Source organism: Ipomoea triloba, chromosome 9, assembly GCF_003576645.1.
Source record: "Ipomoea triloba cultivar NCNSP0323 chromosome 9, ASM357664v1".
NCBI lineage: Eukaryota > Viridiplantae > Streptophyta > Magnoliopsida > Solanales > Convolvulaceae > Ipomoea > Ipomoea triloba.
In genome coordinates this window covers 2,501,951-2,528,625 of record NC_044924.1, presented here as the reverse complement: position 1 = coordinate 2,528,625, position 26,675 = coordinate 2,501,951, and the positions used below count along the sequence as shown (strand labels likewise).

General features: G+C 35.8%; 5 protein-coding genes across 5 annotated transcripts; 3 read left to right on the top strand and 2 right to left on the bottom strand.

Moving 5' to 3' along the window:
* Positions 1 to 10,404: 10,404 nt before the first annotated feature.
* Positions 10,405 to 11,843, top strand: LOC116030594 (serine/threonine-protein kinase-like protein At5g23170). The gene has a single exon (XM_031272894.1). It carries the CDS (start codon positions 10,482 to 10,484, stop codon positions 11,547 to 11,549), a length of 1,068 nt encoding a protein of 355 aa, XP_031128754.1. The 5' UTR covers positions 10,405 to 10,481; the 3' UTR covers positions 11,550 to 11,843.
* Positions 11,844 to 11,970: 127 nt separating this feature from the next.
* LOC116029075 (zinc finger transcription factor YY1-like) lies at positions 11,971 to 15,957 on the bottom strand. The gene is made up of 7 exons (XM_031270956.1): positions 15,952 to 15,957; positions 14,965 to 15,029; positions 14,537 to 14,634; positions 13,869 to 14,068; positions 13,433 to 13,522; positions 12,969 to 13,112; positions 11,971 to 12,720 (listed from the first exon to the last, which is right to left on the bottom strand). Exons 1-7 carry the CDS (start codon positions 15,955 to 15,957, stop codon positions 12,160 to 12,162), a joined length of 1,164 nt encoding a protein of 387 aa, XP_031126816.1. The 3' UTR covers positions 11,971 to 12,159.
* A 281-nt stretch (positions 15,958 to 16,238) lies between these two features.
* Positions 16,239 to 17,677, top strand: LOC116030599 (serine/threonine-protein kinase-like protein At5g23170). Its single transcript, XM_031272900.1, has one exon. The coding sequence runs from the start codon at positions 16,316 to 16,318 to the stop codon at positions 17,381 to 17,383; it is 1,068 nt and encodes a 355-aa protein (XP_031128760.1). The 5' UTR covers positions 16,239 to 16,315; the 3' UTR covers positions 17,384 to 17,677.
* Positions 17,678 to 17,804: 127 nt separating this feature from the next.
* On the bottom strand, positions 17,805 to 21,110 carry LOC116028285 (zinc finger transcription factor YY1-like). Its single transcript, XM_031269934.1, has 6 exons — positions 20,819 to 21,110; positions 20,371 to 20,429; positions 19,703 to 19,902; positions 19,267 to 19,356; positions 18,803 to 18,946; positions 17,805 to 18,554 (listed from the first exon to the last, which is right to left on the bottom strand). Exons 1-6 carry the CDS (start codon positions 20,902 to 20,904, stop codon positions 17,994 to 17,996), a joined length of 1,140 nt encoding a protein of 379 aa, XP_031125794.1. The 5' UTR covers positions 20,905 to 21,110; the 3' UTR covers positions 17,805 to 17,993.
* Positions 21,111 to 24,040: 2,930 nt separating this feature from the next.
* Positions 24,041 to 26,675, top strand: LOC116030566 (COBRA-like protein 6). Its single transcript, XM_031272858.1, has 5 exons — positions 24,041 to 24,145; positions 24,796 to 25,255; positions 25,428 to 25,584; positions 25,733 to 26,004; positions 26,252 to 26,675. Exons 1-5 carry the CDS (start codon positions 24,041 to 24,043, stop codon positions 26,527 to 26,529), a joined length of 1,272 nt encoding a protein of 423 aa, XP_031128718.1. The 3' UTR covers positions 26,530 to 26,675.

Genomic DNA, 26,675 nt, shown 5'->3' with positions numbered 1-26,675 from the left:
CTTGGTGGGTTCAAATCATAGGTTTTGCTTTTCCTTTTTTTTTTTTTTTTTTTTTCAAAAAAAAAAAAAAAAAAGTTTTTTTTTTTTTTTTGTAAAAAAAAAAAAAAAAAAGTTTTTTTTTTTTTTTTGTAAAAAAAAAAAAAAAAAAGTTTTTTTTTTTTTTTTGTAAAAAAAAAAAAAAAAAAGTTTTTTTTTTTTTTTTGTAAAAAAAAAAAAAAAAAAGTTTTTTTTTTTTTTTTGTAAAAAAAAAAAAAAAAAAGTTTTTTTTTTTTTTTTGTAAAAAAAAAAAAAAAAAAGTTTTTTTTTTTTTTTTTTCCAAAAAAAAAAAAAACTTTTTTTTTTTTTTTTTTTTTTTTTTTTTTTGCAAAAAAAAAAAAAAAACTTTTAATTTTCTTTTGTTTCTATGGCTGATTGATGATTGATCATCATCAACCCCATCTCTTCTTTCTCTTTCTTCTTTCCAACTCCTCTCAGAGAGAGATATGATAGGTTAAATGGTTTAATTAAATTATTTTTTAAAAAAAAATAAAAATCTAGCAGAGGTCTTAGGTTTGTGGGACTGCATGTTGGGCTCCAATTCATTACTTTGGGTTATGCATCACTGTAGTTTGGTTCCACTATTTTCAAGTTTGGAAAATATGGAGTAATATTGATATATACTTTAGGCAATTAAAATATTACCTAATAAGACCATTTTATAATTAGTTAATTGTTAAATTATGAGTCTTAATGCATGGATGAAAGTCAACTAATTATAATGTATTGCGTTAGGTAAAATTTTTCTGATTAAAGTATTTATATTGTTTAGGTTTTGATTAGTGCATTATTTGGGTTACTTTGAATTGATCTTGATCTTGATCTTGATCTTGATTGTGTCTATTTTAATTTGGATCAGGTTTTGTTAAATGTCGCTAGTGCTCTAGCTAAGCCCCTAACTCGAATTGAAGGATTAGATTGTAGCTGTCATCAAATTGGGTTCTTTAATTGAACCAAATATGAATAAAAGATGTTTACTTGTGAGCAAGGGTAAGTAATTAATAGTTGAACTAATGTAATTGAATCTTATTTGGACAAAATTCTCTCAATGCTACTAGTACTCTATTTGTAGGACTTGACATTAAGACTTCATTAAAGAGAAATTAAACCATCCTAGTCAAACTATGGATAATTAATACAATAAGAGAAAGTGAGATATGCTAGCATGAGAGGATGGGATCCCCATTATCATTTACTTGAAGCTATAACCTGGGGTTGTGGTCGAGAGAAATGGTCTCATCCATCCTTAACCAAACGTCAAGGGTTCAATCTTTAACTTTCGGTATGGAGCAATTCTAAATCTCCAGTCCAGTTGTCTCACCAAATATAAGTGCCTAATTGCCATAATTCGATCAGTTAGAGAATTAATATTGAAAATATCAGTATGTCTTTACATAAATATCTAACACTTTTTATTATTTTTAAAAATAATCAAGATATTTTCCCAACATCATAAAACTTTCAAAGGAACATAGTTTCACTGGTCTAATCATAGAATATAGCGTGTATGTTGGGTCACGTTGTGTAGAGCCACAGCATATACAGAGAATTAAGAAAGATGGGGAAGTGCATGTGGGGGAAGGTAAGTTGCAGAGGTGAAAGCAGTACGTAGTCATGGGGGATATTTTATGAAAGGGAATGTTAAAAACAGTCTTTTCTGTTATTATACTATTGTTTTTACCACAAACTTTTAACTTAGGAAAAAATCTTCGCAATAGTTATTTCATAATACGTTTTAGGTGGAATCCGTCTTGTGATTTAGCCAGTAAAGAATCACCCGAAGCAGTTCTCATAAGGAGCAAGCTGAACTTGAAACCTTATTATTATTATTAAATTAACTGTTCGATGAACTTTAACCGTAGAAATAAAAAGGGGTTGATAATATATGTAGTTGGGGAGTCGTTTTGTGGTTAAGTATAAAAAGGGGGAAAGGGGGAGCAGAGAGACAGCGCAGAGCATTAGATAAAGCATCAAATGCATTTGGACAGCTCATCCCAACCCAACCCCACACCCTCTTACCTTTATTATTTTTTCATTATCACATTAATAATAATAATAATAATAGTGAATGACCTTTTGGTTTAATTTAGTGGCACAAACTCGCTCTTCCACTCACGTACTATATGCAGTTATCAGTGGGCTCCACTCTTTGTAACGCTCACATACTACAGTACTACATGCAGTTATCAGCGGGCTCCACTCTTTATGTTTCAATAACGCTCACATACTATGTGCAGTTATCAGCGGGCTCCACTTTTTATGTTTCAGTAACACTCACATACTATGTGCAGTTATCAGCGGACTCCACTCTTTTGTGTTTCAATAACGCTCACATATTATATGCATTTATCAGCAATTATGTTTTGGAGATGCATCCCAAACAATAATATGTATGGATATATATGATGTGCTATTTTGATATTCATTGGCATCTAGATTTTGTTTGATTTATGGATATGGTTAAAGGTCATTTCAGACAGCTGATTAATTTTGCATTAATATTTCCAAAACTTGCTGATTTAAAACCCTAATTATTCTGCAAAAAAAAAACAAAAGAAGAAGAGATCAGAGGTACTTGTGCATATTAATTATTAGTCATTTAAACTATCTTGAAACATGGAAAAGGACAGCTTTGTCCATTGAAGATTAAATATTCAATTATTTATTTTCTAAAGTTTGGACAAGTGTATAGAGTAGTCTTCAAAATAATGTGCCAGTCATTTCCACTTGGACCCACCTTATATATAATAATATTTTTTTTGTTTATTTAATTAATTTGTTCATACAATCATCAATCAAAATGAATTCAATCAATTTGGGCAGACGGACACAACCCACATCCTCATCCTCAATCGTAATTAATACTAAATAACCTTATTTAATTCATGCAATAATTAATATTAAAAAATTGCACATAATCTTGTCACAAGAAAAATAGTTTTAAAATAATGAAATAATAAAAGAAGACTAAATTAGGCTCCTCCTCCTTTCTTTTGGCAAAAGATTCAAACAGGCATGGATTTGGGGCATGGGGCATCTCCACTAATTTAAGGATGTTTGTTTTTGTTCCTATTTTTATCCAATTTATTTATCTATATACTACAACTTGCACCGACTTGATAAAATATCATGCATCTAACTTTCACCAATTAAAAATCTTATAAATTTTTTTTGGATGAAGTGAGAAACATGCGACCACACCACCCTTATGTAATATCCTGAAATCAATAATAAATGAGACATGTGACTAGCTCGATAGAAAGGGTGTTTGCAAGCATTGAACTTGTGATGACTTTTAGATACAAAAGTTATGTTTTATCAATTTGGTCATCGCTTTCATGACAATATCTTATAATTCGATAATGCGGATATGTATGTATGTGACTCACAATCTATATTTCTCTAGCTCCGAATAAGGAAAAAAAATTAGTTTTCTTTTTTTAAAACTATCTGTTAATAGGTTGACTATTGTGTTTCAATAGGTTGAGAAAGTAGTTATGAACAGATACTGCATTGTAATAGAGTTAGTAGTATTCAAAAAAAAAAAAAAAAACTATCTGTTAATATTATGTGCCTCTATGCTCTTTTGTGGATTGTTGCTGTTAATATTATGTGCCTCTATGCTCTTTTGTGGATTGTTGCTCACATAGAAATCTACCTCTATGCTCTTTTGTGGATTGTTGCTCACATAGAAATCTAGGATTTGAACTCCTAACATTTAAGATAGAAATAATATTCCATTATACCTTACTATGTTAATATTATGTGCCTCTATGCTCTTTTGTGGATTGTTGCTGTTAATATTATGTGCCTCTATGCTCTTTTGTGGATTGTTGCTCACATAGAAATCTACCTCTATGCTCTTTTGTGGATTGTTGCTCACATAGAAATCTAGGATTTGAACTCCTAACATTTAAGATAGAAATAATATTCCATTATACCTTACTATCTAAACTAGCTCAACCTTTGCTTAAATTTAAGTATATTTAGTATACATAAACATTTATTATGTATGTATATATATGTGTGTGTGACCTATACATACAGTGTGTGTATATATATATATAACGAGATTTTCTCGTCACCCTGTGACCCTAGCCGGCAAAGAACCACAAGAAGGTAAATCACCCAAGGGTTTGAGGATCGAACTTCCAACCTCTCAGCTGTAGGTAGAGCACTATTACCACTTAGAAAATGTGTAGTTTACCACAAATAAACTATATATTCAAATCACTACCTGTTGCATACGACACTACACATTTTTTTACATATTATAAATTTATAATATAAAATATTCAACGTAATTATCAATATAACAATTAACATGAGATTTATATAATTAGTATCATAGATTGAGGTTTAATACTCATTAACTCCACTAATCACACTATTATTGCAACAATTAAAGTGTAATTAAGTCGTGGTTTCATTATTGATATGATCCATGCAAATCCCAAAAGTCGGCATCATTAAATCTATGTAAGATATTAATAGGATTTTAATGTATTTGATGAGCCCAATCAATTAAGGTTTATATTGCTTCATTAACACTGTCGGACGACACCAATGGCTGCGATTCAACCACAGTGTGAAGCTAACGGTAGGATTCCTATTCATACATCAACCCATGTTTGTTTATTTTACCATTTGGGAAAGGGAATCTTGATGGTTGATATATACATGATAGAGACATTTCCATTTGACTTGACCTAATATCAAATAATTTATATGTTTATTTTGGTGATATATATACTTCTAATAATTATTTTTTTCCAAAAAAAAAAATCTCAAATAAGAGTTATAGAATACCAATTAAACTAATTTGAATTCAATGTTCATAAAAAACTTATGAATTTTAGGCAAGATAGAAATAAGCATGAAGAAATATTTGCTTAATAACAGTTTTTCTTTTAATTCCTTAAATAATTAAGTTAAAAATAGATATTGGACCCTCTAAAATTGAGGATATGGTATGTGCTGTTGGACATTATGTACGGACCAAAAACTGGCCTTGAATTTAGACTAAAAATAGAATTAACTGGTTTGATTAAAAGATCATCAATACTCTTGTATGGTGGTTGGTTCTGACCCTCAAATTTGGGACATTATTGTCCTTCTATCTTGTATTCTTTCATTTTACCAATTTAATAGAAATACATCTTTCTTTGTCAAAAAAATTAAATGATAAAGTACTTGTGATATTGATATAAAGAAAAAGATAAGATAAGTATTAATAATAATCATATAGAAGCAGCAACAATCCCACTCCAATGCAATGTATAAAGGAAAAAAGAAAACAACATAGGATGCCTTTTCACGAAAACCTAAGATGTTAATTGGTGAGTACACTCTACTGCTGAAATATGAGTACTGATGTCACATTATTAACAGGCCATTTAATGGCGTTAATTCAATGCTGATCTTCATTTCTTTCTGTTCCAATTACCTTTCCACATTTGACCTCCTCTCTTCCCCAAATTTACAGTCTCATTTCCCCAAAAGGGAATATAATGCTGTAAAAGAGGATGAAGAAAGAGAAGGAAAGTGAAGGGTGATGAGCCAGTAGTTCTGCACAATGGGTGTGGCTTCTCAGTTCTCTTCTCCACAAAAATTGACATATCATATATGCACCTTTAGGTTCACCCTTTTCTCTAATATACATGGGATCCATTCAGTGAGATTAGAGTGATTATAAGATTTAAACGTTTTGATTACTCTAGCTATTGCATTATTTTTTATGGATCTTTAACTATTTAGTTAATTTTTATGGTTAGATCAGAATAGTTAATCGTTCTACTTTGAACAATAATAAGAGATTGATTAAAGTTAACTGATATGGAAAAAAATGCATTGTCCTAATTAATTATTGCACTAAATCGTATCAGATATCTACCAATCTAGCCTTTGTCTTGCACACCAAGCTGAAAGTTAAAAATTTATAAGATAATAACAGCGGAAAAACTAATAACTAATAACTAACTGATTGAAATTAAAGTTTGATAAAATTTACTGTTGAATAAGACTTTAAATGATAAATTGAGATATTAGGAATTTGATTAATGAATGGTACATTGCGTCTTTTTTTAAATTTAATAAGGATTAAAAAAATTAACATCCAATAGCTTGTTTTGAATCGCTACTTGGAAAAGAGTTTTAAAATAAACTATTATTTTAACTCCTCATGTTTTAACAAACAGAGCTTTTAACTTATTTAATTTGTAATTTAAAATAATCACAATTAATCTAAATGAGCTCTCCAAGAGTAGTTAAAGTGTTAATTGTCTCAATGGCTCTGATTGTTCTCCTAAGTGCACTTTTAATTCCTTGACCGTCTAAGGGTGAAAACTAAATTAAAAATAAATACCGGTGGAAAATTAAGAAAAACAAATGCAAGCTAATTAGTTGTTACGTTCATAATGCTAAAAAGTTCTCCAAAATTATGATAATATGTAACCTCGTGACTTGACAAAAAAATTATGACACGCAAACACGATGAATATAATTCTGTCACGTTACAATATATAACGTTCTTCTATAAACTTGAGCGGAAAGATGAGTGCATTTATTGTAATTCTTTGACAACGCCACCTATGTTTGAGTGCAGTAGTTAGTACTTGTAGAGTTGTAGATAGAGGAGGTGTGAATGGTATCATGCATGTGTCGTTTTCGACATCAATGAGGTTGTCCCAACAATCATATGATACAGTCACAATGGTGAAAGACCTACTGTTTGGTGAGAATCGTTGAGGCAACACTTTCAACATTATCAACAAAATAGTTAGTAGTTGCTGAATTTTTGTCCTCCTATAAAAGTTGTCATTGCTCCGTTCTAAGAACAGCACACCATAGCTATACACAGCGTACCCTCAATATGCGTTATAGGTAAAGCACACATTATCTTTAATCCAGTTTTGGATGTGCGTTTTAATTGAAGCACCCAGTCCCTCATTGCCCATAGCTGACCTAGGTATAGGTGAAGCCCACAAACAGTTGAACTTGATGACATTGTGGTTAATTACTAAACTAACTGTTCGACCAATTTTGTTAAGGTTACCCCTAACTTGAGATATAGTTGTTAGTCATATAATATAATTTATGATGTGTATGCACTATATGTATGGGAATTGTATAGTGTACTGTCATTTATTGCATGTGTTAATAATTTATAATCATAAATACAATATTGTTAAATGAATGTGATGAAATTAAATATCCCTATATAAAGGAATTTTTCATTAGGGTTTTGTTGGGTGGTAACCAGCTAGACCTACTGAACTCAGCCTATGGGATTGATTATAGATGTAAAGGGAGATGTGTTAAATGGGATAATAATTTACACCCATCAATTAATTAAATTATCCATTTCTAATAGTACCGATCATTATTCCATAGACAATGATTTACACATATATGTGGACCATATATAAATATAGAGTACATTTTTAAGGTAATTTTTTTTTAAAACCTCAATCACTCTTTTTGAGGCGAATTTAAATCTTTTTAACTCAATAGTAGCGCTCTCCTCTATTGTTTATAGTGATTGTAATCATATACCTTCTTCTTTTTTTCTTTTTCTTTTTTTTTTTAATATTGAATTGTTTATAGTCATTGCAATTATATACCTCAGATAGTACATAAATTTCAATATGTTGCATTGCATGTCAAATAAATAATAGAATGAAACGAAAGCGACTTTAAAAAATAAAAAATAAAAAAATCAAATGCGCGTTTGATCAACCCATTTCAATTATTTTATTGCTTTAAAAATAAGAGCCTACTGTCTAAGGTTTTACTAAGTACTAACACTATTTTTGCATTTAAAAAAAAAAAAAAAAAAAGAAGAAAAGAAATTATTATCTTTACACTTTGGCATAGTTTTTGTCATGCAACGTGTCAACAAGTAAATAGAAGCCCAGATAAAGGGTGTTGAATAGGGAGTATGATTCTTGTATTATGAGGTCATGATTTTTATTATTGTTAATAAGGTCTCGATTGAATCAGTTACATAAAATTTTATTAGTACACTTTACATCTTTGTTGAATAGGGAGTATGATTCTTGTATTATGAGGTCATGATTTTTATTATTGTTAATAAGGTCTCGATTGAATCAGTTACGTAAAATTTTCTTAGTACACTTTACATCTTTTGTTTGATTTGCAGGTGGTTCTTCACTTCTTCCTCCAAATGTTTTGGTTGATTCAAAATGCATTTTCATTTACATTTTTACCTTCAGTTGACCAATTAGGTAGGCTCAAGCTTAGTCAATATTGATTGGAAGATTATAACATGAAAGGTTAAGGCCATTTAATGGTTGGTACTTGGTAGTTTGAGTGAAGGATTTTAGCCTTAAATGGCAAATTATCCACTCAGCTTTGTGGATTACAATCCAAAACATCGTTGTTGAATTTTATGAGTTGGAATAATGTACTTTATGTGTTAAAATAATATACTTTATGTGTTAGAATAATGAAATTTATGGGGTAAGATAATGTACTTTATGAGTTAGAATAATATACATTATGAGTTGTAAAAATGTATGTTGCAGTGGGTCGCATAAAAAACAATGAGCCAAACTGCATCATTTTTAACCGTGGTCCACAAAATAACTATTGGGCTTAAATTGGTTGTGCCTTGATTCTTTTTCTTGGAAGTGGAACTACTCCCAAAGAAATTCAATATTGGGCCATGATTTACTAAGCCCAAAGACTTTCAAGAATTAAGCTAGAAATTCAAACCGTGGAAAACGAAAGGCTTAGCCCAAAGCTCAAATTATTGGATGGACCATGGTCCACGTAGTTATGTGGACCATGAATATAAGATACATTCTTATTATATTAAAAGTACATTATTTTTATACTAAAGATACATTATTTCATAGTATATATAAAATAATGTACTTTCAGTACTTAAATAATATACTCTAAAATAATGTACTTTATGTACAAAAATAATGTACTTTTATTATATTAAAAATGTACTTTTTATTTATGGTCCACACAGCTGTGTAGACCATGGTCTAAACAATAATGATTGGTAATTTATGTACAAGTATATAGTTGTATAAATTAACCCCCAATAATTCAACAAAAGTACCACACTGATAAAGGAGATCTTTTTTGGATCCTAAATTCGTTTTTGACAACCCCCTTTAACCTCAGCTAGGTCCAACAAAAAATTTAACCATAGTACTCAAAAAAAAACAAAAATTAACAATAAACAACGAAAGTGTGGTTAAATGGATAGGGCATGATTTTTCATACATAAAAATCACGAGATATTTTAGTACAATTTATCTCTTTTTATGTGATTTATGAATTATTATATAAGATTGGGTACAGATTTTCCTCACTCAAATTTTTATTTAAAACGAAAAAAAAAGGAAATAATTATATTAATATATAGAGGGCCAAAGAACCAGCTAATGTAGCATTCCTGTCTCTTTGATATGCTTCTTCAGATAGACAACTTTTGCTTTATTAGATTTGGACAGCCATATTTTGTTTACCTAAGGAAGGAGGTTATCTTTTACTAGCCACAATTTTTGCACCCACGAGGATCCAGGAGGTCATTAAGGATAATGTCAACATCCCACTTAATTTCATTGCATTGTTGGGAAGACATTCCAGGTAGAAGGCTTAGTCTACTTTTCTGATCAGTTTAGCTTTCCTTCTCCACCTCATGTAACGTGTGTGTGTGTATATATATATATATATATATATATATATATATATATATATATGAATAAAGCTCATATTTCTTTATTACATATAAACTTTAATAACATTATTAATAGTTTTTAATAACATAGCATAATTTTAATATTTTAAATTTTTAATTCGTGTTTCGCCGGATGTCATACTAATTGAAATATAAAGTTGAGAGTTTATATTTTATATTTATAGATATGAGTGTATTCTTAAAGAGATGTCCTGAATGAAATTCGAGATCAATTTGAAATTGACATAAACTGTATTTTTAAAATTTAAATTCTGTAACCATACAACTATAGCCTTAGTTGCTTACAACTATATTGGCGGGACTCTTTTATTATGTGGGTTGATTGCGCCACTCGTAATTTACCTCCATAGTAACAGTAAGAACGGTTATCTTATGAGCTTAAGATTAGTCCAGTAAAATTGTGATCACCTAAGTTTTTTTTTTTAAATCAATAGGAAAATGGTTTGTTACATTTTTTTCCAACTTTTGCATCAGTTTTCCATCTACCTAGCTTCATCTTTTCGGGAAGTACATTAATTTTAATATGATTTAAACCTTTTTGTTATTACTTTTTTATAAAAGATTTTAGTATCCCATATATGAAATAAAGCTTCTAGCTTTTTGGTTCTTTTTATGGCCGCCCAATTGAACTATACATTCTTGTTTCGCAATGCGTGGAAAATTTTTCGGAAGGTGATAAAGACGAAGAAGAAAAAGGGCGGGTTAGATGGGGATGACTGAATATTACAGATATGATTATGAAGAGCTCAGAGAAGCTTCTGAGAATTTCTCCGAGTCGAGACTCATCGGTAAAGGAAGCCATGGATGCGTATACAAAGCTTTCCTCAAAAATGGCGTCACCGTCGCGATAAAGAAGCCGTCTTTAGCGTTCCAGAAGCTCGCTGAGAGTTCTAACCTCGAAAACGAAGCGCGTGTACTTTCGTCGCTGCCGCCATGTCCGTACGTCGTGAAGCTTCTCGGGACGAGTCGTGACGAGTTGGGGAACCGAGTCGTGCTCGTCATGGAACACTTGCCTAACGGCACGCTCCACGACGCGCTCCATGCAGCGTCGGCCACGCCGCTCGCGTGGGCCCGACGCGCCAGAATCGCGATTCGGGTGGCGAAAGCTCTCAGGTTTCTCCACCGGCGGTCGCCGCCGGTGGTCCACCGGGACGTCAAGTCCTCCAACATCTTGTTCGACGCGCGCTGGGACGCGAAGGTGGCCGATTTCGGGCTGGCAATCAACAATAACGACTCGGTGAGTCGGCTCGGCGAGTCGCTGAGTCGACCCGCCGGCACGATCGGGTACTTGGACCCGAGTTACACCGTTCCATGCAATCTGAGCACGAAAAACGACGTGTTCAGCTTCGGAGTTGTGCTGTTGGAGATCATTTCTTGCCGGAAAGTGATCGACGTGGCGAGATCGCCGGCGTCTATCGTGGAATGGGCGAGTCAACTCATTCGAGTCGGCCGGCCACTCGACATTTGCGACAAAAGGGTTCCCGTGCCGTGGTACATGGAACACACCATACGGCAAATCCTCGGCGTCGCCGCGCGTTGCGTGTCGCCGGAGTTAGAAAACCGGCCGTCGATGGAAGAAATCATTACCGAGTTAGAGAATTGCATTGTTGAACCGGCCAGGTTTCCATTATGGATGAACATTCTACGTAGAGTAACGTTATTAACAAGACAAAGAAAGATGAACAGTTCAACAAGAAAACGTGGAGTTCATGACATTTCACGGGGAGAAAAAGTGTTGGTAAGAGAAATTTTAGCGGATACGACGTTAGAGTAAGATGCAATGGAGTTGGTCCGAGTTGAGTGAGCTGAGTCAGGGTGGTCGAGTTGTAAAGCGATTCAAATAAAGCAGACGACATAAGATATTCTAACTGAAAAGCATGCACTCCAAACACAAGATTCCCAAAGTTGGTGAAAGTGGGAATATATTTCAGAGCTTTGAATTTTGTGAAGTGTCATTCCACTGTTGATGTTACACTTGTTTCCATGTTTTTTTAATTGATATTCAGTGATGATTGATGATTTTTGTGACAAATGTATATTAAGAAATAAATTTTTTTTTGTCCCGATACATTATAGTATCTGTTCATCTATACTTAGGACAGAGAATCAATATCAGTTTCCACTGAGGTTCGAACTCATGACCTCTCACATGAGGAAAGTCACTACATGTCATCTGAAGTCTGAACACAAGGTGCTTGGCAAAACAGTCTATGTTATTCATTCTCATACTTTGGAACAACATTCAGAAGTACAAAATGGCTATCACTCCCACACTCATTAACAAAAAAAAAAACACCAACCTAACATTCCTAGATTACAATAAGAAAGTTCATGGGAAAATCCAAGTAGCAGGCATGACTACAATTGAATTTCAAAACATAACCCTAGTCTTCATATTCTGTCTCTTCATCATCATCTTCATTGTTGCCCGCATACCGCCATCCATCTCCGACATCATCCCGCTCCTCTTCTGTTTCTTCGCTATCTTCTTCTTCTTCGTAAATATCTTCCTTAACGGGCCAGGGTTTTTTAACAACATTCAGGTTGGCGGGAGAAGCAGTGGAGCCTTTACGCTGTGTGACTTTTGCAGGAGGCAGCTTCAAGTTCGGCTTTGGCCTGCTGCTTTGTTTCTGAGCCTTCCCATTTCCGCGTTTCCCAGCATAAGCTGCTTCCTGATCACTCTCGTCATCCATCTCATTTTCAACGGCAGCAGATGCAGGGGGTTGAGCATTCTTGGCATTCTCGTCTGGGAAATGGCCCGGATGTTCTTTCCTCAAATGAAGATTGAGCTTGTATTCATGGATGTAAGCTTTATCGCACCCTTCATATGGACAGACGTAAGGGCGGTCGGATGAAGCTGAGGCATATGCTCCTCCAGAAGATTTTGGTGTTTTGGTCGGCTTTTCTATGTGCTGGACATACTTTGCCACTTCTGGTGTGGCACTCTACAGAAATGTTTTCCTTAAACTGATTATATTCAGATTCCATGGTCAAAGGGATTATGCAAATAGAAGTGTATTTTGTGTATCAACAAACAGATGCATGCATAATCAACATTGGCAAAAAGATACTTTCACCATAAAATGAGTCTCAAATACTGTCTCGAAATACTAAACAAAACGTTAAACATGAATATACACTTTGGTAATAAAATAAAACTGAGGAATTGGGGACAAGAAAGAGAGATACTAACCTTCTGATGAGTAGTTGAAATGTGATTTTTTAGCTTGTACTCGTGCGCATATCGCTTTCCACATTCTGGATATGGACAGATATGATAGTTTTCCTGTGAATGTGTTCTCATATGTGATTTCAGGTTGAAATCCAGCGAGAATGCCTGCAAAAATTACGAAACAACATAAAATGGTCACACGGCAATCTAGTAAATAATGTCACTATATCTATCTTCCCGTAACAGCTTCTGTGCATCATGCCCTTGTTTGAATGCATACTATCCTTTGCATTTTTTACCGAGTTCTCCAAAATAGCATATCAAGAATATTTCACCATTGGACTAATTGATATTAACTAAGAAACATAAAATAAGGGCTTTAACAGAGAAAACAAAGCTTGTTCAGTAACCATATGGTCAGTATGCTGCTGCCTTATTAATCCAACAGTAAAGTTCAACAGCATTTAACGATAAATAAAAATTACCTTGCCACAGCCCTCCACTGGACATACAAAAGCCCTCTCCCCTGTATGAATAAGAAAGTGCCGCTTCAGCTTTGAACTATCCAAAAATTTCTGCAAATTTAGCTTATGATTCAGTCTTGAAAGCAAGGAAAATGGTGGGACAAACCACCCCCTACCCCAACATAAAAGACTGTTGTGGATGGAATGTCACTATAGATTCGATATTAAATTTTCCAGATTAAAAACGAAAAACAGATAGTCAATAGAGGGACTTTTACCCTTGCAAAATGGATTTTTCCGAGAAAACAAAAATGATACCAAACAGATGAATGCAACAGCACAAACTACATTTAATATTACAGTAAGCTAATTATGCCAATCCTCTGAAATGCCTAAAGATTTTAAATGCAAAATTGCTTAGCATAGAGAATGCTTCAGACATATTAAACTGGTATACCTTTCCACAATTCTCATAGTGACAGATATATTGTCTCTCTCCATGGATGTGAGAATGCTTCCTCAAAGCTCCAGCATCAATAAATGTCTTTCCACAGCCTTCGTAACTGCAGAGGAAGAGAACTTCAGTAGCTGGCTCTGGCTCAGCTTCTGGAATTTCTGGCTCTATCGACTTCTCCTTTAAAGCTTTCAATGAGGCCTCTGATGGAAGGAAACAAAACAGCATCACAATGTTGGCTTATCATTACTTCAGCAAAGCGGGAAAATGTGAACTAGTACTCAATAAAAGTAGATTCCTATCAAGTGCATCTAACCAACCAATCACACGGTGTATAAACCATTAACATCTATGACCATCCACCAGTAAAATTTTCAAGAATAGTGCCAGCAGGGACAACCCAACCAAGTTAGTCAGCCTGTTAGTACCCACAAGGTTATAAGTTCAACTCCCGGGAACGGCCTATTGGCCTTCTTGGTTTGAGTCGGTCAACTATGAGCAACCTAGGTCGGTTTACCTCCTTGTGGTCCTTTGCTGGTTAGGATCACAATGCAAGGTTTACCTAGTACATACTGCACACTATCGGGTACTAGTGGATGCAGGTTTCACTCATCATCCTAAAAAGGAATAGTGCAAACAGCATAATGTATAAAAAGAACATGAGAACTAACCATTAACCCATTTTAAAAGCAAGCACTTCCCACCAGTTGCTACAACATCTTGTGGCACCCTGACAGAAATGAAAGCAGGTGAGCAACACANCCCAAAGCTCAAATTATTGGATGGACCATGGTCCACGTAGTTATGTGGACCATGAATATAAGATACATTCTTATTATATTAAAAGTACATTATTTTTATACTAAAGATACATTATTTCATAGTATATATAAAATAATGTACTTTCAGTACTTAAATAATATACTCTAAAATAATGTACTTTATGTACAAAAATAATGTACTTTTATTATATTAAAAATGTACTTTTTATTTATGGTCCACACAGCTGTGTAGACCATGGTCTAAACAATAATGATTGGTAATTTATGTACAAGTATATAGTTGTATAAATTAACCCCCAATAATTCAACAAAAGTACCACACTGATAAAGGAGATCTTTTTTGGATCCTAAATTCGTTTTTGACAACCCCCTTTAACCTCAGCTAGGTCCAACAAAAAATTTAACCATAGTACTCAAAAAAAAACAAAAATTAACAATAAACAACGAAAGTGTGGTTAAATGGATAGGGCATGATTTTTCATACATAAAAATCACGAGATATTTTAGTACAATTTATCTCTTTTTATGTGATTTATGAATTATTATATAAGATTGGGTACAGATTTTCCTCACTCAAATTTTTATTTAAAACGAAAAAAAAAGGAAATAATTATATTAATATATAGAGGGCCAAAGAACCAGCTAATGTAGCATTCCTGTCTCTTTGATATGCTTCTTCAGATAGACAACTTTTGCTTTATTAGATTTGGACAGCCATATTTTGTTTACCTAAGGAAGGAGGTTATCTTTTACTAGCCACAATTTTTGCACCCACGAGGATCCAGGAGGTCATTAAGGATAATGTCAACATCCCACTTAATTTCATTGCATTGTTGGGAAGACATTCCAGGTAGAAGGCTTAGTCTACTTTTCTGATCAGTTTAGCTTTCCTTCTCCACCTCATGTAACGTGTGTGTGTGTATATATATATATATATATATATATATATATATATATATATATGAATAAAGCTCATATTTCTTTATTACATATAAACTTTAATAACATTATTAATAGTTTTTAATAACATAGCATAATTTTAATATTTTAAATTTTTAATTCGTGTTTCGCCGGATGTCATACTAATTGAAATATAAAGTTGAGAGTTTATATTTTATATTTATAGATATGAGTGTATTCTTAAAGAGATGTCCTGAATGAAATTCGAGATCAATTTGAAATTGACATAAACTGTATTTTTAAAATTTAAATTCTGTAACCATACAACTATAGCCTTAGTTGCTTACAACTATATTGGCGGGACTCTTTTATTATGTGGGTTGATTGCGCCACTCGTAATTTACCTCCATAGTAACAGTAAGAACGGTTATCTTATGAGCTTAAGATTAGTCCAGTAAAATTGTGATCACCTAAGTTTTTTTTTTTAAATCAATAGGAAAATGGTTTGTTACATTTTTTTCCAACTTTTGCATCAGTTTTCCATCTACCTAGCTTCATCTTTTCGGGAAGTACATTAATTTTAATATGATTTAAACCTTTTTGTTATTACTTTTTTATAAAAGATTTTAGTATCCCATATATGAAATAAAGCTTCTAGCTTTTTGGTTCTTTTTATGGCCGCCCAATTGAACTATACATTCTTGTTTCGCAATGCGTGGAAAATTTTTCGGAAGGTGATAAAGACGAAGAAGAAAAAGGGCGGGTTAGATGGGGATGACTGAATATTACAGATATGATTATGAAGAGCTCAGAGAAGCTTCTGAGAATTTCTCCGAGTCGAGACTCATCGGTAAAGGAAGCCATGGATGCGTATACAAAGCTTTCCTCAAAAATGGCGTCACCGTCGCGATAAAGAAGCCGTCTTTAGCGTTCCAGAAGCTCGCTGAGAGTTCTAACCTCGAAAACGAAGCGCGTGTACTTTCGTCGCTGCCGCCATGTCCGTACGTCGTGAAGCTTCTCGGGACGAGTCGTGACGAGTTGGGGAACCGAGTCGTGCTCGTCATGGAACACTTGCCTAACGGCACGCTCCACGACGCGCTCCATGCAGCGTCGGCCACGCCGCTCGCGTGGGCCCGACGCGCCAGAATCGCGATTCGGGTGGCGAAAGCTCTCAGGTTTCTCCACCGGCGGTCGCCGCCGGTGGTCCACCGGGACGTCAAGTCCTCCAACATCTTGTTCGACGCGCGCTGGGACGCGAAGGTGGCCGATTTCGGGCTGGCAATCAACAATAACGACTCGGTGAGTCGGCTCGGCGAGTCGCTGAGTCGACCCGCCGGCACGATCGGGTACTTGGACCCGAGTTACACCGTTCCATGCAATCTGAGCACGAAAAACGACGTGTTCAGCTTCGGAGTTGTGCTGTTGGAGATCATTTCTTGCCGGAAAGTGATCGACGTGGCGAGATCGCCGGCGTCTATCGTGGAATGGGCGAGTCAACTCATTCGAGTCGGCCGGCCACTCGACATTTGCGACAAAAGGGTTCCCGTGCCGTGGTACATGGAACACACCATACGGCAAATCCTCGGCGTCGCCGCGCGTTGCGTGTCGCCGGAGTTAGAAAACCGGCCGTCGATGGAAGAAATCATTACCGAGTTAGAGAATTGCATTGTTGAACCGGCCAGGTTTCCATTATGGATGAACATTCTACGTAGAGTAACGTTATTAACAAGACAAAGAAAGATGAACAGTTCAACAAGAAAACGTGGAGTTCATGACATTTCACGGGGAGAAAAAGTGTTGGTAAGAGAAATTTTAGCGGATACGACGTTAGAGTAAGATGCAATGGAGTTGGTCCGAGTTGAGTGAGCTGAGTCAGGGTGGTCGAGTTGTAAAGCGATTCAAATAAAGCAGACGACATAAGATATTCTAACTGAAAAGCATGCACTCCAAACACAAGATTCCCAAAGTTGGTGAAAGTGGGAATATATTTCAGAGCTTTGAATTTTGTGAAGTGTCATTCCACTGTTGATGTTACACTTGTTTCCATGTTTTTTTAATTGATATTCAGTGATGATTGATGATTTTTGTGACAAATGTATATTAAGAAATAAATTTTTTTTTGTCCCGATACATTATAGTATCTGTTCATCTATACTTAGGACAGAGAATCAATATCAGTTTCCACTGAGGTTCGAACTCATGACCTCTCACATGAGGAAAGTCACTACATGTCATCTGAAGTCTGAACACAAGGTGCTTGGCAAAACAGTCTATGTTATTCATTCTCATACTTTGGAACAACATTCAGAAGTACAAAATGGCTATCACTCCCACACTCATTAACAAAAAAAAAAACACCAACCTAACATTCCTAGATTACAATAAGAAAGTTCATGGGAAAATCCAAGTAGCAGGCATGACTACAATTGAATTTCAAAACATAACCCTAGTCTTCATATTCTGTCTCTTCATCATCATCTTCATTGTTGCCCGCATACCGCCATCCATCTCCGACATCATCCCGCTCCTCTTCTGTTTCTTCGCTATCTTCTTCTTCTTCGTAAATATCTTCCTTAACGGGCCAGGGTTTTTTAACAACATTCAGGTTGGCGGGAGAAGCAGTGGAGCCTTTACGCTGTGTGACTTTTGCAGGAGGCAGCTTCAAGTTCGGCTTTGGCCTGCTGCTTTGTTTCTGAGCCTTCCCATTTCCGCGTTTCCCAGCATAAGCTGCTTCCTGATCACTCTCGTCATCCATCTCATTTTCAACGGCAGCAGATGCAGGGGGTTGAGCATTCTTGGCATTCTCGTCTGGGAAATGGCCCGGATGTTCTTTCCTCAAATGAAGATTGAGCTTGTATTCATGGATGTAAGCTTTATCGCACCCTTCATATGGACAGACGTAAGGGCGGTCGGATGAAGCTGAGGCATATGCTCCTCCAGAAGATTTTGGTGTTTTGGTCGGCTTTTCTATGTGCTGGACATACTTTGCCACTTCTGGTGTGGCACTCTACAGAAATGTTTTCCTTAAACTGATTATATTCAGATTCCATGGTCAAAGGGATTATGCAAATAGAAGTGTATTTTGTGTATCAACAAACAGATGCATGCATAATCAACATTGGCAAAAAGATACTTTCACCATAAAATGAGTCTCAAATACTGTCTCGAAATACTAAACAAAACGTTAAACATGAATATACACTTTGGTAATAAAATAAAACTGAGGAATTGGGGACAAGAAAGAGAGATACTAACCTTCTGATGAGTAGTTGAAATGTGATTTTTTAGCTTGTACTCGTGCGCATATCGCTTTCCACATTCTGGATATGGACAGATATGATAGTTTTCCTGTGAATGTGTTCTCATATGTGATTTCAGGTTGAAATCCAGCGAGAATGCCTGCAAAAATTACGAAACAACATAAAATGGTCACACGGCAATCTAGTAAATAATGTCACTATATCTATCTTCCCGTAACAGCTTCTGTGCATCATGCCCTTGTTTGAATGCATACTATCCTTTGCATTTTTTACCGAGTTCTCCAAAATAGCATATCAAGAATATTTCACCATTGGACTAATTGATATTAACTAAGAAACATAAAATAAGGGCTTTAACAGAGAAAACAAAGCTTGTTCAGTAACCATATGGTCAGTATGCTGCTGCCTTATTAATCCAACAGTAAAGTTCAACAGCATTTAACGATAAATAAAAATTACCTTGCCACAGCCCTCCACTGGACATACAAAAGCCCTCTCCCCTGTATGAATAAGAAAGTGCCGCTTCAGCTTTGAACTATCCAAAAATTTCTGCAAATTTAGCTTATGATTCAGTCTTGAAAGCAAGGAAAATGGTGGGACAAACCACCCCCTACCCCAACATAAAAGACTGTTGTGGATGGAATGTCACTATAGATTCGATATTAAATTTTCCAGATTAAAAACGAAAAACAGATAGTCAATAGAGGGACTTTTACCCTTGCAAAATGGATTTTTCCGAGAAAACAAAAATGATACCAAACAGATGAATGCAACAGCACAAACTACATTTAATATTACAGTAAGCTAATTATGCCAATCCTCTGAAATGCCTAAAGATTTTAAATGCAAAATTGCTTAGCATAGAGAATGCTTCAGACATATTAAACTGGTATACCTTTCCACAATTCTCATAGTGACAGATATATTGTCTCTCTCCATGGATGTGAGAATGCTTCCTCAAAGCTCCAGCATCAATAAATGTCTTTCCACAGCCTTCGTAACTGCAGAGGAAGAGAACTTCAGTAGCTGGCTCTGGCTCAGCTTCTGGAATTTCTGGCTCTATCGACTTCTCCTTTAAAGCTTTCAATGAGGCCTCTGATGGAAGGAAACAAAACAGCATCACAATGTTGGCTTATCATTACTTCAGCAAAGCGGGAAAATGTGAACTAGTACTCAATAAAAGTAGATTCCTATCAAGTGCATCTAACCAACCAATCACACGGTGTATAAACCATTAACATCTATGACCATCCACCAGTAAAATTTTCAAGAATAGTGCCAGCAGGGACAACCCAACCAAGTTAGTCAGCCTGTTAGTACCCACAAGGTTATAAGTTCAACTCCCGGGAACGGCCTATTGGCCTTCTTGGTTTGAGTCGGTCAACTATGAGCAACCTAGGTCGGTTTACCTCCTTGTGGTCCTTTGCTGGTTAGGATCACAATGCAAGGTTTACCTAGTACATACTGCACACTATCGGGTACTAGTGGATGCAGGTTTCACTCATCATCCTAAAAAGGAATAGTGCAAACAGCATAATGTATAAAAAGAACATGAGAACTAACCATTAACCCATTTTAAAAGCAAGCACTTCCCACCAGTTGCTACAACATCTTGTGGCACCCTGACAGAAATGAAAGCAGGTGAGCAACACAGTTCACTCCAGAAGCCCATTAACAAGACCAAATGAAAAAAAAAAAAAAAAAAAAAGGCAGCTTGAAGATTGCTCTATTAATCTTTAAACTAATGGAATGAGAAACGTTAGAGATCACCAAACACTAGAAATGATACTAATACGTCGTAATTAAATCCCACGAGGCCCTAAAACACACGTTCTCGCCATTCTTGGAGCAGCTAAGCTCTAAGTAAAGTTAACTTTCCATTCAAGGATGGTGCAAAATGCAAATAGGAGCTATGCAAGAGATTCGTGCAAAATATACAAAATCAAAGACTTCCGCAATCAAATCAGATAAGAAATTGAAATTCTTTCTTTCTGTATTTTCCTTGGCTTACCATTCCTTGAACCATTTGGTGGCGGGAGCTCTGGACTTTGCGATGGGGCGCCGGTCGAAAAGGTTGTGAAACGTCTGAGCCTCCATCTAATCAGACACCGGAGCCGGTGGCCGATCGATTTACTCTTCTACGCTATATCGTTGCGAATTAGGGTTAGGAGCTTTAGATTTCGATTTTCAGGATGACGAGGTCGTGTTGTACCGGTGAAATTTGGAACTTCGAAGTTTGTGAGTCTGCTCTGCCATTGTAGTTTCTTCCGGACCGGATGTGAGTGAAGAAGAGGCGGTCCGGTTCACAAGAAGTTTGCAACTTTCGGATTACAGAAAAGTTATGGGCTTGTAAATAATTGCACAAAATTTTGGGGGTTTCACTCTCAAATTATTGCATATTAATTAGCAAATAAGTCCATGCAATTCCCAATCTTTTTGGGTGGTTTGTGTTTCATCATTTAGTTTGTAACCTAATGACATCTATAGATGAATGAAATACAAATATACAATATAAAATTTAAAAGTAGAGAATTACACTTTTAATCCTTAATAGCGAGTAGTAAATTTAATTTAGTTTTAAAATTATATGGACTAAAAAGACCATTTCACTATAACTCTAGGTTGAAAATGATGACGCATGTAGTATAGAGACCAAATATTTTATTACCCTATAACTCATCCATAGATTAAAAATGCAATTTCCTCATTTAAAAAAATGATAAAAAGAAATACAAAAATTGGATACAACTCCAATCAAGTTGGTCATATTGTTAATTTAGTAGTCACAAGATTATTGTTGAGCACATAATATATAAATATAAATACATAACCAAACTATCAACTTAGACTTTTGGTTAGAGATGGCATACGAATAATCAGAAAAATTGTTGAAACGAAGTTTACCCAGTGCACACTTTCAGGTAGTAATTACGGTTTTCCTTGTCATTAAAAGAAAAAAATACAAGAATCATACAAATACGTTATGCACGCTAATCAATTATTATATCGCTTGCAAGAATAAGCGATCAAAGAATGCATGCAAGTCGTGTTATACAAAATATGGTAATTGATTTCTCATAATATTATGATGTGGACACTAAAGATAAAGATCAAAGCTAGCCAACAAACAGAAATTGGCATGGCAAGCTAAAACGTGTACAACAGTACAAGCTAGGGTAAACATGTAACATTGCATGTTGTTCCATCCCCAAGCATGCATGCATGCTGTTTACGTGATTGTCTGCTACCATACTTCTTCAATTCATGGTATCTTTTATAGTTTTATTACAAGCATCAAACTCAGCTCCCATACTTTGTTGTCTGCGTTTAATTTGTCTAATTGTCTTTCGTCCAGTCATCAGATAAAAGACATGTCGTTAAGACAGTACTAAGAAATAAAGATCAAGATGATCATAGCAATAAACCCTAGCTAGCTGACAAGAATTAAGCAGGCATTTTGCTTGAGCAATCTGGTAAAAGATTCTATCTTCTTTTTGGGTTATAGACAATAAAACTAAAGAAAGATAGCTGGGCGGGCAAGAATCTTCAAACTCTGGGATCTGGCGTGCTTGTTCTGCTCGCGATAGACATGAGCAAGCTTTAACTCACATGGGGTTGAAAGTTATGCTTATATATATAGCTAATAGCTCCAACAAATTCACCAATTAGTAGCCTGCTTAACAAGAAAAATTACAACGATTCTACGAAATATATAATTTAATTTGAATGTGTAATGACAAACTAAAGCCATTCATTCATTTTACAAAGAGGATTCAACTCGATCTATGCACGACATTAATCAGAGTAAAGCCGAGTTCAATTCAAGCATTGCATGCAATTAAGATTAAAGTTCCCATCTACTCCGCGCACTAACTAAAATAGGCAGGATTTTATCTTCCAACTAACTTGAATACACATGCACGCAACATGAAAGCTATATATATACATGTTGCATGTGTTTGATATTTGATAGATTTACAGAAAATTCACAATCGCTACCCAAATGTATGTGTATTTTGGATAAAACTTGTTTTGTGTTTGATCTAGTAATACAAATAACCAAACAAGCCATTCAGTAACAAAACTGTATATGGTCCAAGCTAGATAATATGAGGTAGCTTAGGCCATATTGTTGGTTTCCTTGATTTAGCTAAACATCCTTAAATTATATAGCAATGTAGTTTAGTAAGTTTGGGCAAAGGAAAATTGACTTTCTAACTTGTTTTAACCAACTTCATTGACACATGCACTCCAATCAGATGGCATTGCATATACGTGCTTTCTATTGTTAATAATCCACTTTCCCAAATTAGCTAGAGAATTCAAAGGGATCCATGGGTTTGACCTTATTTGTTTTGATCCATAATATAATGCTCAAAATTTGAATCGTGAGATTCCGATCCATTAATCCCCTTCAAACTAATCATCTTAGTTGGCATGAGTGACCGTGCACTCTTGTCCCTAATTTAAGAGAGGTTTGGAGTTCGAGCCCTTTCTTATATATATGGAAAAATCAATCTGACTAGCACTTTGCCCCTTAATTGGGTTGGTTCGGTACGAACTGGGATTAGTCTCAGCCTCCTATATTTTAGTTAATCTAAATATAATTAACATTTTTTTTTTGGAGAATTGAAATTCTTTCAATTCTTTTTTGTGTGGAATCAAGTTTATAACTGTAATTAACTAAGTCCCCTTCAAACCCTATATTTCAGTTAATCTAAACTGCCATATAGTTAGGATCCAAATGCATGAAATTCCAAAGTCCCCTTCAAACTCTATATTTCTGTTAATCTAAATAAAACAATCTTTTTTTGTCCTTAAACCCCTCTATCCACCCATTAATTAGACTTCTTAAACTAGAAGAATCAGACATAAACTTCCCTTAATTACATGCACTCCTACTCATTTTCAATATATTACATACTATTATATTATATTCTGTCCTTGATCTCTTCTCTTTCTTAATCCTTTTCTTCTTGTATGCATCTTATGATGAGAAAGATTTTATGGCATTGTGAACTGTGTTTATTCTCTAAAGCCCAAAAGCTCAAGACTTTGAGTTGTTAGATTAATGGATTTAAACCCATTTTTCTTAATCCATGGAAGCTCAAGAGGGGGTGGTTCCTTCCTGATTTTACTGTTGTCTCTCATGTGTTTACTGTAAGTAAATTTTGGAAAAATGTTATTATTGGATCGTTTAAATCGATTTAGTGTTGATGCATGGTTATTTGTGATGGTGAATTTCAGTGGCAATGGAGATGGATACGACCCTCTAGATCCCAACGGGAACATCAGCATCAAATGGGACATCATTGAAGAAAATGATGATAACCAAGTTGTATGGTTTTTGTTTTTTTGTTTTTTTGAGTGACCATGAAAATGTTTTAGGGTGTACACTTGGTAAATCTCGTCTCGTGGTCCTAGTTAGCAAAGGACAACAAGGATATAAACCAGCCTAGGTTGCCCATATATAGTTAACACTTGACCGACTTAAGAAAGTCGCCCCTGCTAGGAGTCGAACTTATAACCTTGTGACTCTAGCTGAGTAACTGGCAAATGAGGTAAAGCGGCCTAGATTGCTCATAGTTGGTTAGCTCAAGAAAGCCAATAGGCCTTAGGAGTCGAACTTATAATCTTGTGGCCTTAGCCTGCAAAAGACCATAAGGTGATAAACCAGCCTAATTGTCTATAGTTGATCGGCTCAAGAAGGCCAATAGGCCAAATCATCAGCGTAACCAACTTGGCTGGGTTGCCCCTAGTCGTATGGTTTTGTCTACATGAATTGCAGTACTATGTTTCTTTCATCTGTTTTGTGCTTTCTCAAATCAAGGCTGCAGTACTTTCTGTAGAAATGTTGGAGTTTTACTGCAACTTTATAAAAGATTCAGTAGCAGAGTTTACTTCAATTCTCTAGCATTTCGTTCTTCGTTCTCTGATCAAATTCTAGAAATGTACAAGTAAACGAACTTTATGTTTTCGTGATTGTAGGTTACAGTGTCAATTTTTAACTACCAGCTATACCGCCACATAGATCATCCAGGTTGGAAGCTGAGCTGGCAATGGCCAGGTGATGGAGTGATTTGGGATATGTGGGGAGCTGAGGCCACAGAACAAGGGAACTGTTCTGCATTCAAGTCTGGGCAAAGGCCCCATTGCTGTGAGAAGAAGCCTGTTATTATAGACCTTCTGCCAGGAACCCGGTACAACAAGCAGTTCTTGAATTGTTGCAAGGGAGGGGTGCTGTCATCCATGACTCAAGATCCCGAGAAATACTTGGCTGCCTTCCAGATGAGCATCGGGCGTGTTTCCAGCAAAAGTTCCAAGGCTGCTGCTGTCATTCCCGGGAACTTCACTCTGGGAGTCCCGGGCTACACGTGTGGGGAGGCGTTTGAGGTGCCTCCGAGCAAGTTTGTTGAGGATCATGGCCGCCGAAGGACTCAGGCTGTTGGTAAGTTATTACATTCTTGTAGTATTAGGTGCATATGGGTAAATCAGACTAAAAGATTGAATCCAATCAGTTAGCCAGTCTGACTTATGGCCTTATAAACTCATATGTTCTCTCTAATATTTTCAATGTCAGACTCTTAACTAGGTGTATAAATCTTGTATGTGTAATGCAGGAACATGGAACATAACATGTTCTTACTCCCAGTTTCGCGCCCAATCCTCCCCGACATGTTGTGTTTCCTTGTCTGCGTTTTACAACAAAACCATTGTGTCGTGTCCAATCTGTACATGTGGATGTGAAGGGCAGCCCGGATCAGCGAAATGCTTGAAGTAAACCATCTGTCATCTCTCAATCTCTGTCTGCATTTGGAAGATCAGACATTCAGAATTTCAGACTACATTTGTTCATTTTCTTATGTTTTTGTCAGTTTTGCCTGTCTGTGTTGTGTATTTATGTGCTGTTTTGGGGCGGGTGCAGGGCAGGCGAGCAGCCCCCGGTTGTTCAGCTGCAGCATTACTCGCCACCACGGGCGATTGTGCAGTGCACCAAACACATGTGCCCGATAAGGGTCCACTGGCATGTCAAGCTGAGTTACACACAGCACTGGAGGGTGAAGATCACGATCACAAACTACAATTTCGCCAAGAACTTCAGCCAGTGGAACCTCGTGGTTCTTCACCCGAATCTGGGGAAAGTTACACGGGTTTTCAGCTTCAACTACAGGCCTCTCAACCAGTATGGCGATATAAGTAAGCCGGATTATTTCCCTACATTGTTATCTTTTGAATACAACTAACCCTATTACATTGTAGTATCTGTTCATCTATACTTTCTCAACCTATTGAAGCACAAAGAGTCAATATCGCCTCCACTGAGGCTCGATTTCATGACCTCCCATATGGGAGAGACCCTACATTGTTATCAGATAAAATCAAATCAAACGGGCTGTCTGTCTTCTTATTGTAGCCCGATGCTATATGACTGGTTTTGCTGCAGATGACACCGGGATGTTTTATGGGATTCAGTATTACAACGACATGTTGCTCCAAGCGGGCAAGGGCGGGAATGTGCAGACCGAGCTGTTGCTGAACAAAGATCCAACAACCTTCACTTTCAGGGAAGGATGGGGTTTTCCCAGAAGGATTTCGTTTAATGGCGAAGAATGTGTATTGCCACAGCCTGATGATTATCCAAGGCTCCCAAATTCTGCACCTGCAGATTCTTGCCTGCTGCAATTGTTGTTCCTGTTATTTTTAGTAACATTTGTGGTTTGAAACATTTTAAGATTCTTGAATCTTGATGTGTTTCTGGGTGATTTTAAGGATTTGTAGAGACAGAAGTTCACTAACTGGTTAGAGTTATGTTAAGCAGAGAATCTTTGCTGCAATTGATTTAAAGAGATTCTGTTTCTTGCACTGCA

Excerpts from the sequence above, each read along its gene's own strand:
- LOC116028285 (XM_031269934.1), bottom strand. The coding sequence starts at position 20,904 with ATGGAGGCTCAGACGTTTCACAACCTTTTCGACCGGCGCCCCATCGCA. Across the intron at positions 19,357-19,702 it reads ACTATGAGAATTGTGGAAAG|AAATTTTTGGATAGTTCAAA; the intron begins GTATACCAGTTT and ends CTAAATTTGCAG. Across the intron at positions 18,947-19,266 it reads CAGTGGAGGGCTGTGGCAAG|GCATTCTCGCTGGATTTCAA; the intron begins GTAATTTTTATT and ends TAATTTTTGCAG.
- LOC116030566 (XM_031272858.1), top strand. The coding sequence starts at position 24,041 with ATGGTGAATTTCAGTGGCAATGGAGATGGATACGACCCTCTAGATCCC. Across the intron at positions 25,585-25,732 it reads GGATCAGCGAAATGCTTGAA|GGCAGGCGAGCAGCCCCCGG; the intron begins GTAAACCATCTG and ends GGGCGGGTGCAG. Across the intron at positions 26,005-26,251 it reads CAACCAGTATGGCGATATAA|ATGACACCGGGATGTTTTAT; the intron begins GTAAGCCGGATT and ends GTTTTGCTGCAG.
- LOC116030594 (XM_031272894.1), top strand. The coding sequence starts at position 10,482 with ATGGGGATGACTGAATATTACAGATATGATTATGAAGAGCTCAGAGAA.
- LOC116030599 (XM_031272900.1), top strand. The coding sequence starts at position 16,316 with ATGGGGATGACTGAATATTACAGATATGATTATGAAGAGCTCAGAGAA.